Raw genomic sequence first — 10,662 nt, 5'->3', positions numbered from 1 at the left:
ATCTCACATTGCTTAATGCCTCTGAGATGAATAAAATATTAGATTCTAAAATTGACTGTTCTCTCTCTTTGTAGGTACGCACACACTAGAATATTAATTAGGTCTCAGTTCAACTAGAATATGTCTCAATTCCACATCCTACATGCACGTACACACAGTGCTGCAAAGAGAGAGAATATATATTTATTTATACTAAATCTTGTACATTAAAAGAACCAGAAGTTTGTTAAAATACGTTTGCATTTGCAGATTTTCCTCATCCAAAGGCCTCTCCCGTGCAAAACGATTCAAGGACATGTAGATTTACAAATCAATGAATTGTACTTTCACTATATAATTAGGCAGTGGAAATTGAGGTCACTGAGCAGCATAAGAAATGGTCAGTATCCTGTTCTGAAACCAGATGATAGCTCGGTTTCTTTTCCCTCATCATCTTCTAACAACAGTTTTACAGAGCACAACCGAATCCACTTCTGCACTGATCCACTTACTATTCTAGTTTTAATACTTGAGGGTTTACTGCTTTAGTCACAGCTCCTGTTCGCTGCAGATTTAAATACATCAAAAAATAAAATGAAGTGCGCAACATTCCACCAGCACGTGCCCCAGTCTGCTGGTCTTCGAGAGCGAGCTACGAGCCCTTTAGCTTCCGCAGAGTTCCCCACGACCGTGTTACAAGCCCAGCCAACCCACCCCGCCGCGGGGGACAGACCTGCTCGGAGCCGAGAAGCAGAGCTCCGCTCAGCCCACGCGTCTGTGCTACTCGGGTATCGGATGCCAGGGACAGCAGAGGGAGGTGAAAAAGACCAGGCCCGCATGTCTGCTCTGTCCTGCTGGCTCAAGACTGCTGTCCCTACCGCTGTCCCCCACCTTCTGGGCCTTCCCCGGCAGCTGAAGGCTGCCTGCTGTTTATATCACCCACTCCCCCCGCGAACCACTTCTGCGGGCTCTCCCTTTGCTCCTTGACACCCATCAGCGTTAGGAGTCTCTTAGCAGGAACCCGCTGTCCATGGCTCCTCTTTGGGAAAATCTGCTCTGAATTCACAGAAACAATCACGGATTAGAACAGCTTTTTAAAGACATGAACCATAAGGTCAGCAGAACTCAAACAAGGTTAGCCCTCACTGCAGAGCGATACATCACTTGAAAAATGAAATGAAGCCTACGATCATGACTTCAGATAAGGCTTTTTTTTTTTTTTAAAGTACTAAGCAAATTTCAGGTAAATACAGTAGATTCACACGTAAATGTAAAGCAAGGAGAAAACTGATGCCTCTCTTCCTTCAGACCCACACACGGCACGCTGGTACAATTTTACTCTAAAAGGCATTGAACACATTTGTGGTTTCAGTCACATCGGAAACACCGTGAGATACTAGTTATTTCAGCCGCTGGCAGCATGCAGAGATTAGTAGCTAACTTTTGCTTTTCACTTTAACTACATCCATTGTTCTGTATTTCAAGAGACAATTCTGGTTTAAGAGGGAAGCCAGGTTAGTTGCTGCGCTCTCCAGTGCGCTTGCTCCTCCGTATGTAAGAAAGTGATGTCATCCTTCTTAAATTAGTATCAGACATCCATTGACACCTGAGACAGCCTACCAAAAACGGCTTGTAAGAAGTTATTTTACATACCTTTAGAAGCTGCCACTTGTTTGTCAGCCAGAAAGCAGCACAAAAAAACGTTTTGCTGAACCAGCTTTAGTCACAACATTGTGAGAATACACCAAAGGTAATACACGCGCTCTTACTGACGGCTGTAGAGAGCTCACAGCTCGTTAACAGCTAAACAATTTTTATAATCCTTAAAATCACCGTGGATTACAAATGCTTTTCTTTTCCTAAAGCCGTGAGTGACCTACAGTACGTCAGCCACTCGAGTTTTCTAAAAATATCTCCAACGCAAGCTGGGCAGCAGAGATTATATTACAGGGCTTCTTTCAAGGTCACTTGCAAGATCTATGCTTGCAATGGCTTTAGTATCTGTGTTTCAGTTTTGTTCCTGGCAGTATTGGCAGTGTGTTTTGCAAAAAATCATCAGCATCCATGCATGCCCATCAGCTCCAAGCAGTAATAAATTACATTCTCAGAAAATGGTATTGTATTCTTGTTCTCACCTCTGATCCGCATCCTGAAGGGAAGGGAAACAGTCTTTGCAACAGAACTGACTTCCTCGTTCATGGAGTGCTTTGTCAAATACAACCCCTTCCACCTCTCCTCTCAGGCTTCCTATCTAAATACTAGTGCTACCATTTTATGAAAAGACTCAAAAAATAGCATACACTAGATGCAGTCTCTTCTCTGATGGGGGAGGAGGAAAACCAATACATACACGTCCTTGAAGGAGACCCAAGAACACAGCAACAAGCAAAATACAAACCTCTACCTTCCTAAGAAAAACGTGTACATGCCAGAGGTGTCATAGAGAAATTTTGAGGAAAAAAAAGAATTCTCCAGGAAAGCAAATCAGGTAGTTAGTAATTATCTTTACTAATTATACATAATACAATCATGCACAGCACTTACCAAAGGCTATAGCTACAATGCAGATTTATTTTACCCACCTGTTGAAGAAGTCTGATGAAGATCTATTGCTGTAGACTTGACTCTCATCGAGGCTCCTCCAGTCACTATGATCTGGATTCTTTTTTTACTGACAGAGCAGACAATGTTAGCTGTAACCAGCTATATTTAAATGTCTATCTTGTGAAGGAGGATGTTTGTGTGCAACGAAATTAAACTAAAACAGAGATTTATCTTAATTCTTTACATCATTGCAGCATCTGACCAGCAACATCTCTTCCTGCTGTAAAAGTAACTGTTCCCTTAGTGACATCCCCACATTCTATAAAATGCAATTAACATATCTTAATCCTATAGCTAAAGGCATTGGCCTAGACTTGAATTTCATTTTAAACTTGATATACCTGAATCTGAAGGGGACATGAGAAGTGGTTTATAAAACCCACACATCCCTCCTCTGTGAACATGGTGAGTATTCAGAATAAAGTTATTCCAAAGGGACAAAAACGTATGTCCAATCCATCCCCTTCACCTTTGTATGCAACAGATTGCTGTGAATATTTTCATTAAACAGCCAGGAGCATGTGATGACCATACTACCATGGATGAAAGTACAAGACTTATGTTTCAAGATATCTAATGACAAAAGGGTAAACCATTCTGTTGAAACTAGAAGTAAATAATTTCTAATTACTAATAACATCCACAATACTGCTGATAGCAGGGTCATGGAACTTGGAATAATATGAACAACTCAATCAGCAGCATGCCAGATGTCATGCACATGTATTTTCCCTGAATTTTAATGAAAGAAGACTTTTTTGCATAATGTAGCACATCATTATGTGAGTGCAGAGTCTAAGGATCCAACGTGGCAATAGTCCCAGGGCAGTAAATCTATCATATCTGCACTGTATCACATATATTTGTTGTATTATATACACACTACACATATACTAAATATAGGATGCCTGAAGTATCAGAAAGCTTCCAGAAATACTGTGGCCATTTCTCCAAGCTCTTTTGAGAATCACCTGTGTTATGGCATGCACTATGTAATGTTAACTGCAGTTTTATAAGCTTGCCATTTCTGATTATAATACTTTCTTTTTCTGAAAGACGATTAGAACTTGAAAAGCAATGGAAAATGTTAAATTTCATTTCCTTTACCATACTGATTTATTACCAGGCTTAGATTCTATAGCTTTGCAAAGATCAAGGGAGGATCTCCAATTTCATAGTGGAAAACAGCAACTCCCATTCTAGCTGGCAGCATCTAGTTTTTATTTTAAGTGAGACTGGACTATCCAAAACAGCTCATCCACTGTGTCATAAAACTTCCTAATAAATTTCACTATCTATAAAATGTTGATTAGTGGTGCAGCATTCTGTAATAAAATCCCATAAACCCCACAAAACCGCACCCTGCTGATTTATGTTGTACTTACAGAAAAAAGAGCCCCATATACAACTTCATGCTTTATTGTTACATTATTGCCACATTGACAATTACAGAAAATTTCTTTTGCAATCATTTCAAGGTAACATCTGAACATCTCCTGTGCTTGTATGTTATTGTAACATATTTTAAAAGTATCAATAACCATCAGTAGGCAATCCAGATCACCAGTTACGATTCTTTCTTTTGGGCAAGGTAATACTTTGGTAAGGACACCTATGTATAAACATGGATACCTCCCAACAATATATAATATGCTTTCATACAGAGACATTTTCTAACCATATAGGAATTCCTGCACTCTAAAAGCCACTAAAGCTATCTTGAGAGTCATACTCCATTGTACAAACTTACATATCCATCTAAGTACTCAAAGACAAAATTCAGGTATTGTCTATATATGCTGTATATATTGCATTAACAACCAGGAGCAGTAGTTTGTAATTCAAAAGCATCCATGTTCCTAACTTTTGGTATTAGAATGGAAATGTGGTGTTGCTTTCAGAAGACAGAAATAGACATTTCTACCAGCTATTACTGGACACAGAGTAGAGGTACCCAGCCCCACCTAATCATGTGCTGCTACACCGAGGCACATTTAGTTTCCCACTGCAGTCAATGGAGTCAAGAGCGATCCAGCTCATCTTGAAAGACACTTCCATTTGGTCAAAGACGCCATGCCTAAACTCTACCGACTGTCTTGACTCCATCACCATTGACTACAGCTGGAGACTAGACACGACTTCAGATGTAGGAACAAGACTATGCAGCTCACCTCAAGCCAGCAGCTACCAGTACCAAGCAACTGCGATGACCTGCTGCATCACTGACGCAGCCCACTGACAGCTACTGGCTGCACCATCAACGGGTTGCCACCACCTTCTGTCCTGAATCTGCAAACGTTCCTGCCAGCAAATTACCTCGTGCAGATATTCCACGAGGCTCAACAACGCTACCCTTATGAATGAGTTACTGATGTGTGAATCACTTGTACACTCATGAGTGGCTATGAACAAGGCCTCAGACGTACCGACATCAGAAACAGACAGCATATTTTAAAAATTATGCACATTCTAATACAGAATAATTTTTATAAACAACGCTCGTTCCTTAAGGCAAGTATGGTTATCTAATTAAATTGAAAATAAGGACTGCATAAACAGATTGTACATCCTTCCTTGGGTGTAGAATAAATATATCCATGCATATCCTTTGCAAAACATCATTTCCATTTCAAGCCTATGAAGAGATGGAAATGCCAGGTCCCTCTCACCCATGTGAAGGGAGTTATTCCACTGGTGAAATGGACCATATTTCACATGACTTGGTTGTTGTTGTTTTAAATCAGCTACTCAGGAAATAATTATTTAATCTGCAGAAATTTTTAAAAAATAGTATTTTTAAAACTCTCCTCACTGGTTTTCTATACTATTTGATTTTAAACATAAATGAACTAGTAAAGCCCCAAGTGACCCCAAACTTCCACTGATTTGCCAGGTGAATGTTTGCAGCACTAGCTCCAGTACCCACCTTTTTGATATTATTAGAAGTTTTATAAACCTAGAGGGTACTAAAGGCTGTACTGTATTTATAGTCAGTTAAAAACAGAAGTACACTTTAAAAATGTAGGTGGAATGTTTAAAAAATTATTTTCCTGGGTTTTACAGAGATAAGTTGCACAAGGCAAATGATAGAGCTAAGTGATTTTGAACTGTGCAATCAAAAGATTTAATTATGTGGCCAAAACTAATACGATTGCTCTATCTGAAAAGTAACTTTTTTATTCCCTTATATCACTACTGTCCTTATTCACAATAAGGAGACTAGGAAAAAATACGATGTGCAACAGAGGTTGGGTCATAAAGTTAAACACATTTACTAAATGGTATCTCTTAATGTCAAACACTGATCTCAAACTGTAAGTTAAAAAAAGAAAACAGATTTTTCACCAGTTTATTTTAAGTTCAATTCTGGAGGGTCCTGAGCTCCTTCAGCTTGCTACTGGAATTGAGAAGTCATCACCTCATAAAAATACAGCCCCCAGTGAGACTCATGAGATGACAAATCAGTTGCCTACAGCAGCGGTGTTCTTGTAACTCTGATTTCTCTCCCCTCTCCATACCCACAGACCTCCAAATGGAAGAACCTCAGCAAGACTGTGCAAGTTCAAAGGGGTGTAAAGAAGATTCAGTTGGATTTCTGCCCACTTGAGAATAGTTTTGGGCCCTTTTATCATCTCACTAGTTGAAATCAGAGGGCACAGCTACAGGGGTGTAACACTGTAGGATACTGAACACTGCAAGGGTTCTATGTAATCAAGACAACCACCGATTTCTGTCTCAACACACACAAACTCCCTCCAGATAGTAAAGGTACCAGTACAAAAGGGCTATTGTTCCTTACCAGCTTAGCATAAAAACCTACATTAACTATCTGCTATTGCAATGCCACAACTAAAAGTACAAGTTTTAAGCTCATTATTCATACTAAAGTTTCATCTTGGCAATAAGAAAATCTTATAAAAAACCCACCCTTGATCAGCAAATACTTAATAGGGAATTTTCCACCTGGGATAACAACTGAACAATGTCTTCATTCTTATTAACCCTTGAGAATTAAAGTAAAAGAAACAGCATATCATTTTAGAGGTCAATTTTACTGATTTGACAGTGTGAATCCTAAAGCGTTTTCATCTTCTCTCGAAAACTTATTCACTGACGGCAGTTTGGCTGAGATTTTGATGGAGAGCTCACTTGCGAGGCTGGTGGATGTGCTGTTTGACATGTTGCGGGTGAGGAAGCTTTTCCACAGAAGGATGTGGTTTCTGATGAGCCACCTGAGCTGCAGCTGGAGGGAAGTCCTTATCACCCTGTTCAAAGAACACACCAGGAAAAATTTGAGAAATCCTAAAAGCATACTTTCCAGTTCAAGTGGATGTAAGTTTTTAAAAATGTGAAGAGCAGATGGAAAACAGTGTTGCATGTTACTCTGAAGTCCCTGTGTACACATCCTATCTTGCCATTCTTTTAGCCAACTTCAAAATTTCACTTATGCAACTTTCACTTCTTCCAATTACACACACCATCCAAGAACGCAGTATCTTAAAGTGACCCACGGGGAAAAAAACCCTTTCCTATCTTCAGTGTTTAATGGCTCCTCATGCTATGCCACTTTCACAGGCTCTCTATGGTCAGAGCTCCTTGACCTGTTTGGTTTCCATAGAGCAACCAGAAAGAGGAGACTATTTCACAAACAAGGTAAGGCAGCGTGAAAAACTACCTGCACAAGGAAACCTACTGCAGGAATGCCAGTTCCGTGGGAAGAAAGGCAGGATCTAAAACTGCTTTTGACTCAAAGCTTAGGGGTAAGGGGCTTTTAAGTTTAACGTGCTCTTTTAGCCAGGTCTGCTGCTGTTAGTTCTCACGTGCTGCTGTAGGGCAGGCTCAGTTCAGGTGTAACCTTTACGCCACCTGTTTACAACTCTCATTTCTAGGGTCAGACCCGTGAGGTTTTAAAAAAGCAATGGGAAACAACTGCTACCAGTGCTCAATGACAAGGAGAAGAGAATAGCACCACAACCCCTCTTTAGAAACTGGGACAAACATGTCGTAAGCCAGAAAATCCCTGTATTCCATCAGCGCACGGGCTGACAACCTTACAGAGGCACTTTGTACAAAGCTGATGTCTCAGATGGCCTGTTTCACACCTGACCCCATTTCAACCTACTCCAAATTCTTCCCTTCTGTTCTGACATAACTTTTCTTTTTATCTTGATCACTAGGTTAACTTTTTACATTTTTTTCACTTTTTTCTCTACTCCAAGTTGCTTCCAGTTTTCAAAGATCTCCTCAGACGTGACATTTTCTACCTTCTTTCCCCCTGATGCTGCTGTTTGCCTTTTCCATACCTCTCTGACCCCTCACCTTGTTGTCTCAATCGGGTGATGTGAATGCAGCTCTTCTATGACTTGTGGGTGCTGTAATGGTTGAGCAGATGACAGAGTCAGTCTGTAAGTGTTAGCAGGAAATGCCTATCTTCAAATCAAAATATCACAGAATAATTCAGGTTGGAAGGGACCTCAGGATGTCTCTAGCCTAATCTCCTACTCAAAGCAGTGCTAGCTATGAGATCAGACCAACTTACTCAAGGTTTTTATCCAGTCTGGTCTTGAAAACCTTCAAGGACAGAGACTGAATAGCCCCTCCAGGCAACCTGCTCCACTGCCTAAATGTCCTCACAGTGAAAAAGTTTATTTTTTTTTTATGTCTGGTCAGGCCCTCCCATTTCAATTTGTGTCTGTTGTTTCTTGTCTGCCTGCCACACACCACTGCAAACAGCCTGGCTCCATCTTCTTCATAACTTCCTTGTAGATGTGGGAAGGCTGCTATTAGGTCCTCCTGAAACCATATCTTCTCCATGCTAAACAACACCTGTTCCCTCAGCCTCTCTTCCCAGGGCATGTGCTCCAGCCCCTGACCACCTTGGCAGCCCTCCAGTGAACTCGCTCTGGTTTATCTACACCTTTCATACACTGGGGCATCCAAAACTGGATGAACTATTCCATATGTGGTCTCGAGTGTGCTGAGCAGAGGGGGATAATCCCTTCCTTCGATCTACCAGGTACTGTCCTGTTAACACAGCCCAGGATGCTGTTGGCCACCTTGCTCTCCTGCATGCAGTGGGGTTGTGTCCAGCTGCTGCCTGCCATTCTTCTAGCTTGTCCAGGTCCCTCCAAGTAGCAGCCCTGCCCTCAAACTTACTAACTGTTCCTCTCAGTTTGGTGCCATCCACAAACTTCATGAGGAGCCTTCTGTCTGATAAAGACATTAAACAGGACAGGTCACAGTGTATAAACCTCCACTTGACACTGATGAGAACTATCAGGAAACTTGGAAATATAATTGAAAAATTACTCTGGGCTCAAAAAAGCATTGCTAGGTTTTGTTTATTACATAGAGAAGAAATTTTGATACACGTTTGGGAGCTATGAAGTCTCAGAAAAATGATAGAACAATTTTGCTCTTTTCATACGTTAATAAATCTGTAGCTGACAGCTTACTGAGAAGTTTAGTACCCTATCAAGTAATTGATTAGCTAAAGAAGAGCTGAGTTACAAAACCAAGAAAATAGTTTCTTTCCATTTTGAATCTTTTGCATACCTACCAAACTGGGGGCCTGTGTTTTTTATGTCTGAGATTTCCTACGTCACTCCAAAAACCATCACTACCCTACAATCGTTGAAGTGCTATCAAAATTACTAAACATTAATGCAATAACTAGTTAAACGTAATTACGCATCTAAATGCCTAAATAGGTATCCACCTTGGTGCAGATGGAGGTCCAGGAAATACCGCAGTGCCTGTCTACTACTGCTACGGGCTGGGGAAAAATGCAGCAGCTCACTCTTTCCACCTACGTGATCTGACACAACCACAGCATCTTACAGGTAAACCACCCCATTACACACCCCAGTGATGTAAGGCCATCCTGATAAAGGTACCCATCATGTAAAGCCATGATGAAAACCCTGTCACAACACACAAGGCATGAACTACTGATCATACGACTGATGGCTAGTTAATACTAATGATTTAGCTTATGGATTTCCAGGTCCTGCCTGCTGTTAAAATCCAGGGAATAACACCTTGAATCCCAAGTACCTCAAGGCACATATGGCAGCTGAAACACGTATCTTCAAACACACATCCTTACAGGCAGGAGTGTTGCTCCTCATCACAGATCAAGCTATAGCAGCAGACTTACATGCAACCGCTTTCCAAGAAAATGAATGCAGTAATATCTAGCTTAGATATGAAAAGAAGATCCAATAAACTTAAAGTGCTAAAAGTCAAAGTGAAATGGTGGAAGTAATTTCAATAAATAATTTCAATTTCACACAAAACCAAAAAGAATGCTCAAAGGGACTTACACAAATATACAAAACATAAAGCCTCTTCTCATAAAAAAGGAAGGGGAATGAAAGAGATTAATTTTGCTCTGATCAGTGATAATTCTGAAAAGCCTACAATCATTTTTCTATGATTGAAAGAAATTTAATGGTAATCTTACCCTAGCAATGACACCAGAGATGAACACCGTTGGTTTAGGTGGGCTGAAAAAAATAAGAGGGATTATTTGTACAAATTATTTAGAAGGTAAAAAAAGTACATCACACATACAATGCAAACAAAAGTTGCATTTTGGGCAATTAATGAATGTTTCAAATAGACAAGACAAATTTCCTCTTCAAATGACTATTGCCTTATTAGTACTTATTGCAGCCAAGAACAAACCTGTAGGTTTTGGCTGCTATTACTTCACATTAATTGTGACAGCAGCAGAAGGCTAGTCCAACAACATTCTCTTCCCTACTTAAAGCTGAGAGTCCTTCTTTGTTTGCATTGGTTTCTTAATCCTCAAATTTTATATATAAGCTGCCAGCAGTACTTTAGGCTTAGTGTATTTGTATTGCAACAATGAAAACTGTAGTTGGACTAAACTTACTGCTGTGATGGAGAATAAAATAAAATTCACATTTATATCTGTCAATCAAATGGATTAAGATTTTGAGTCTCAGAAAAAAATAACACCCAGTACTTTAAATCATAGATTTTCAAGCAGATATTTATCTACTCTGTTACATAGAAGGAAAATCACGTCTGCAATAAAACAAATGTTAAAGA

General features: G+C 40.1%; 1 protein-coding gene across 2 annotated transcripts in view; it reads right to left on the bottom strand.

The window, feature by feature from the left end:
- Positions 1-3,986: 3,986 nt before the first annotated feature.
- The window catches only part of DAP (death associated protein), a 55,353-nt gene continuing 48,677 nt past the window's right edge, over positions 3,987-10,662 (bottom strand). For both annotated transcript variants that reach the window (XM_075494025.1, XM_075494024.1), the window contains 2 exons: positions 10,049-10,091; positions 3,987-6,848 (listed from right to left, as the gene is read on the bottom strand). In XM_075494025.1, the coding sequence (XP_075350140.1) occupies positions 6,729-6,848; positions 10,049-10,091 (163 nt within the window). In that variant the 3' untranslated portion in view covers positions 3,987-6,728. The remainder of the gene's footprint in view (positions 6,849-10,048; positions 10,092-10,662) is intronic.

Source organism: Mycteria americana, chromosome 2 (genome assembly GCF_035582795.1).
Source record: "Mycteria americana isolate JAX WOST 10 ecotype Jacksonville Zoo and Gardens chromosome 2, USCA_MyAme_1.0, whole genome shotgun sequence".
Taxonomy (NCBI): domain Eukaryota; kingdom Metazoa; phylum Chordata; class Aves; order Ciconiiformes; family Ciconiidae; genus Mycteria; species Mycteria americana.
Note: the sequence above shows the minus strand (reverse complement) of the source record. Positions and strands in the feature narration are given on the sequence as shown.